The sequence below is a fragment of the Bison bison genome, unplaced genomic scaffold (assembly GCF_000754665.1).
Source record: "Bison bison bison isolate TAMUID 2011002044 unplaced genomic scaffold, Bison_UMD1.0 scf7180017864155, whole genome shotgun sequence".
Classification (NCBI taxonomy): Eukaryota; Metazoa; Chordata; class Mammalia; order Artiodactyla; family Bovidae; genus Bison; species Bison bison.
In genome coordinates, this window is record NW_011494727.1 from 2,295,292 (window position 1) to 2,301,024 (window position 5,733).

Here is a 5,733-nt window from a genome sequence, read left to right on the forward strand (position 1 = left end):
ATATATTCTTTTTCAAATTCTCTTCCCATTTAGGATATTACAGAATATTGAACAGAGTTCCTGTGCTATACAGTTGAGGTTGGTTATCTTTTTTTTTTTTTTTGTCTCATACTTTAGTGGAATTTCCTCTAATGTCTATAAAAATGAGATCTAAGTCTCACCAATTCCTTTTTGAAAAAGTCTTATCAAGAGTCAACACAATTCCCCTCAAAAATCCCAGCAGGCCTCTTCACAGAAACTGACAGGACAATTCTAAAATTTATGGATAAGTGAATGAGCTAGAGTAGCCAAAGCAATTTTTAAGAACAGTAAAGACAGAAGCCTTAAGTTACCTCATTTTGAGAGTGATTATAAAGCTATCATAATCCAGACAGTGTGCTACTGTTCAAAAGAAAGATGAACAGATCAACAGAAACAGGAGAGAGTCCAAAAACAGACCCACACATATATGGCCAATTGACTTTTGACCAGTGTCACAGCAGTTCAGTGGAGAACTGCTTTCAGCAAATGCCGCTAGTACCCCTGGATATCTCAGTGGGGGAGAAAAGCAGTTGAGCATATATATATTCAGTGTGACAACCATAATCAAACCCTAGAACTGGCCATGCAAGCTTCCACAAAATGAGGAACACTGTAGACCCACAGTCCATAGGGTTACTGTGAGAACTACATGAGACAATGAATGGAAAGTGATCAGCACAATGCCTGGCAAAGCGATAACACTCCATAGTCAAACCACATCTAATCTTTATCCTCCCCTCTCTCTGTTCCTCTCCCAGAGGCCTCACTATACCATATCTATTGCCTGTTTTAATACAAAAGTGATGTGCATGCATGCCCAGTCATGTCTGACTTTCTGCGACCCCAAGGACTGCAGCCCACCAGTCTCCTCTGACCATGGAATTTTCCAGGCAAGAATACTAAAGCAGGTTGCCACTTCCTACTCCAGGGGATCTTCCTGAGCCAGGGCCTAAGCCCACATCACTTGCATCTCCTGCACTGGCAGGCAGACTCTTTACCATGCACCACTTGGGAAGCCCAAGAAAGTGATAGTTCCTCCCAAATAGTCAAGCAAAATTAACATTCCAGGTTGATGTGGCATTTATCCTGTGGCTTCTCAACACTACCAGTTGTCCTTCAAAGCCAGACTTCTTAAACAGGTTCCCAACCCTTTCCCTGCTTCCTTGATTCAAGCCCTCAATGCCTCGCAAGCTCCCTTCTACCCAGTATGCTGTGGATGTGGTGGCTCTCAGCAAGGTCACCAACAACCTCCAAATGACTAGACCAGAGGCTGGGTCTTTATCACATCAGACTAGCCAGCAGCACCGGGCTCGGCTGGTCCACCTTCCCTTCTCTGAACCGTAATCCTCCTGGCTTTTTTCCTACCTCTCTGTCTACTCTTCAGTCATCTTTGTGGGCTCATCCTTCTCGGCTGTCGTTCAGTCTTGTCTGACTTTGTGACCCCATGGACTACAGCGTGCCAGGCTTTCCTGTCTTTCACCATGTCCCAGAGTTTACTCACACTCGTGTCCATTGAGTCAATGATGCCATCCAACCATCTCATCCTCTGTCGCCCCTTCTCCTCCCTTCCTCCTTTACCTCTCCTTTAAATGGTGCAGCTCCTTGGACATCTCCTAGGCCCTTTGCATGTTTCATTCTGCAGCAGAGGTTACAAACTCAAGAGCACAGGGGTGTCAAGTATGGAAGGCAAATAAGCGAAGCAGGCTAGAATCACTTGTGAGGAAACCACAGGGAATGAGGAGGTCTGTGGCAGAATGAAGGACATGTCCATGCCTTGTCTAAGGGGGGCAGCTGCCATTCAGCAGTCATACAGAAATGGACAGTAAGTGTTGTTAGATAATCTCATTTTTCAAAAGAAGCCAGAGTCCAGATTTTAATGTAAAAATCTCAATATTCACTGTTGGCCCTAATTAAAAAAAACCAAAACATTTGGGGCCTCCCACCAAAGAAATTAAAAAAAAAAAAAATCACACAGCCAAATTACAATTCAGGCCACCAATCTGTAAGATCTGTTCTAGAAATTCTTCCTAGGCAGCAGAATCTATTCCTGCTGCTACCAACCAAAGAGACCCCCCCCCAGTTAAGACTTCCTTCTTGAGCTCCAGAAGTGCATGGACAACCGTCTGCTGAACCATCTCTACTTAAGTGCCTCATGCGCACCTCAAACTCAGCCATCTCCTGACACCGAGTCTGCTCCCAACTTGCTCCTGCCAGCACTCCCTCTCTTAACAGAAGTGAAGTGAAAGTGCTAGTTGCTCAGTTGGTCCGACTCTTTGTGACTTCAAAGACTGTAGCCTGCCAGGCTCCTCAGTCCATGGAATTCTCCAGGCAAGGATAATGGAGTGGGTAGATATTCCCTTCTCCAGGGGGATCTTCCTGACCCAGGGATCGAACCCAGGTCTCCTGCATTGCATGCAAACTCTTTACCACCTTAGCCACCAGGGAAGCCCCTCTCAACAGAGGACACCCTGAAATGGCTCAGCTCTGAAAGCTGGAGATCATTCTTGAGTCCTCCCTCCCCCTTGGCTCCCTGGTCCATTCACCATTCTGGTCCTTTCTGCCTCCTAAGTATCAACCTGTTCACCTCTCTGCATCCTTTTCACTGCCACCATCACAACTCCTAGACTCTAAACCATTTCCCTGTGACCTCCTCCTCTGATCTATCCTACATTCGGGAGTTACAGTCATTCTTTTAAAACGTAAATCTCTCCTGGTTCAACCCCTTCAATGCCTTTCCATTGTCCTTGGGATCAAGTCCCAAATCCCCGAGAATGCTTCATCTCAAATTACCCTCTTCATTCCTTTGCTGCACCTCTGTCCCTATGCCTAAAACATTCTGCCTCCTTCAACATGCAAGTACCCTTGCCCACTCCCATTAATTCTTTATGACACTGGAAGAGGTGAGGACTCTCTACCATACCCTCCCAGCTGTTCCCCTTTCGTAATATTCATCAAAATGTGCCCTTACTTATCAAATGAATGTCTTCTCCATTAATCTTTGTCTTCCTTAGCATCCCTACAATCTATTAAGAGACACTACCGTACTATTGTCTGGAGAAGGAAATGGCAACCCACTCCAGTATTCTTGCCTGGAGAATTCCACGGACAGAGGAGCCTGGAGGGCTACAGTCCACAGGGTTGCAGAGAGTCAGACATGACTGACTGAGCGACTTCACACGCACGCACTGTACTACTGTATCCCCAGGGTCCATCCTACCCTATGCCCCCTCCCCCGACCACACACACACACACACTAGAGACTCAAAAGGTGTTTGCTAAACAAATTAATAAGATCTTTGAAGTGAGGCACCACATCTTCACCTCCCCCCACCTTTCACTCCACCCCAACATCTCCCCACTGGGCACTCAAGTACCGACAAATTAATGAATGAACAAAGGAACGGCCTCTTTCCAGGCCTATCTGCCTCCGTTTTCTTCCTTCTCTTTACCATCATCACTGAACTGATCCTCCTAGCATTCTCTTCTCAAAAATTATCCATTGCTTCCTGATAAGACTGAACCCCTAAAGCTAGAGTGGAAAATTCTCCATAATCTAATCTATCCCACCAACTAAACAAACAGGATTTAGCTCCAACTCTGATTATAAGGAGAAAGACTCAAAGCCCAGCACAGATTCAGGAAGGAAAGAGTACCTAGGTTGATTAGCAATGTCTGTTCCATCCATAAGCATGACTGCCATGGGCTGGTGATGGAAAATCAGTATATGTGCCATCAGGTTATCGATAATCTACTGAACAGGATAGATTCTTTTCCATCTGAGATCTTTGGACCCTTGGAGTTTTGGACATATGCTCGGGGAATCAAAGAATTCTCTATGAAAAGTACTTCAGCGTTGTCATTTCATTATGAAAGTTATTCCTAAAAATGTAAATAAGCAAAAATTACTAGGCAAATACAGTTATCATTTGCCTTTGTGTTTATGAACACAGCGGAGCCAAGTAGCATTCATGATTTTACTTGCAATTGGTAGACAGCAGAAATGAACATAGGCAGAATTAACATGTAAATAATGTCCTGTACAAGGTGAAGGACAAAATGACATCATAATTTTATAGTACTTAGAACAGAGAAAAGTGGTGGCTGAATTGAATTATCATATAAGGCACAGTTGGTCAAGCTTGCTAAACTCCAGATAATCTGAACTATAGGGTTTAACATGAGATTCACACTGAAAGCCTCAATTCAGTTCAGCAAAACAGCATTTATCACATTAACTTAATTCCATTTGAACTCACTGCATTTGTAACTTTGAATTTATTGGTACCTACGTTTTAGCTAATGGTTATATCACAGTTAAAGCAAAGAATTTTACATACAAGTTTACGTTTGAACATTTTTAGTAACATAATCAGACTCATTTCAGTGAACACAGGACTTGTGAAAATTAACTGCCTTTGAAAGAGTCTGTACATTACTCACGGCCTCGTTTGTCTGAGACACTTTAAACAGGATTCATGAATTAGGTGAGCAAGCAGATCAACTCTAGATATACATACAGAATGCATGTATCTGTACACATAAAATTTATGTATTTAAACAACACAGGCCCCAGCATTAATTCTCAACCATCACCCTGTCATGTTCCTCAATGGGATGGGCTTGACATGCTCATCCCGGGACACAACCAAGGTCGCAAATGGACGCCAGGCAGGTCATAAATGAGTGAAGCCAGCCAGGACACAAGGGGGAAAAAAATTGTTGAAATCCTGTCTTTTTTATCTGCATATATTTCTTCTCATGATGACAGAAAAGTAAGCATAAGAAATATTTCTGTTTCTCCTTAACTTCGCTAAAAAAAAAAAAAAAAAACCACATCAAAAATATGATAAATGGCAAGTGACACCTAGGCTCAGCAGTGGGGGATCAGGAGGGGGGATCATGACAGGGTGTGGTGTGAACTGTGGCCAGAGAAGGCGTGGGCAGCCACCACCCAGCTCCAGCCAGCGGCTGTCACATGGGAATCAGGAGTGTTATCAGGTCTCCCAATTTTAAATGTAAAGAAATGTCGGTTTTACATTTAAAATCTCTTAACTTTGATTTCTACGAAAACCCTCCCAATTCTGGCAACAGATACCCAAACACTGCTGGCCAGAAACGGACGCGTCTGCAGCTCGGGGAGCCAGGGACCACCAGTCTGCGACTCAGCTCTCCTCCGGGTTGCCCCGCACCCCGGCCCCGCCGCTGCATACCCTCCCCCATCCTCCTGATGGTCCTTCAAGGTCAGCACTCAGGATCCTCAAGGCCTGTCCCCGCTCACGCTGACCCTCCTTACCCGCAGCCCTGCGCGGACACTCCTGCTGGTTCTCCATCCTCCACTGCCTCCCTCGACAGTTACCTAACCTCGCTGGGTGTTGGTCGCGCGGCCCGCGCCTTACTAGGTTCCCCTGGACCCTCCTCGGGTCACCCGCAACGCTGTGCACCTTCCCAGTTCGTATGATACACCGGGGCCGAACTCGGTAAACCTGACGGATACAGCACCTCCACTGAGAGAGAGAAGCGAAGCCCCATACTCGATAAGGAGTCACCGCTTGATACCCATACGGACCCCAAAGCAGGCCGGGACCGTCCCCGGATGCACGGGTGCGCGGAGCTCTCCCGAGGGAGCGGGTGGGAGCCCCGGGCCCGCCCCGCCGGGCAGTCCCGGAGGACTCGCGGGCGGTGGATGTTCGGAGCAGCGAGAAGCCGCACCTC

The 5,733-nt window shown here is 46.1% G+C and overlaps 1 protein-coding gene across 1 annotated transcript in view; it reads right to left on the reverse strand.

Moving 5' to 3' along the window:
• Positions 1–5,559, reverse strand: part of CRTC3 (CREB regulated transcription coactivator 3) — a 95,927-nt gene extending 90,368 nt beyond the window's left edge. The window contains exon 1 of the mRNA XM_010841069.1: positions 5,521–5,559. Within this exon, the coding sequence (XP_010839371.1) occupies positions 5,521–5,550 (30 nt within the window). The 5' untranslated portion in view covers positions 5,551–5,559. The remainder of the gene's footprint in view (positions 1–5,520) is intronic.
• Positions 5,560–5,733: the final 174 nt, after the last annotated feature.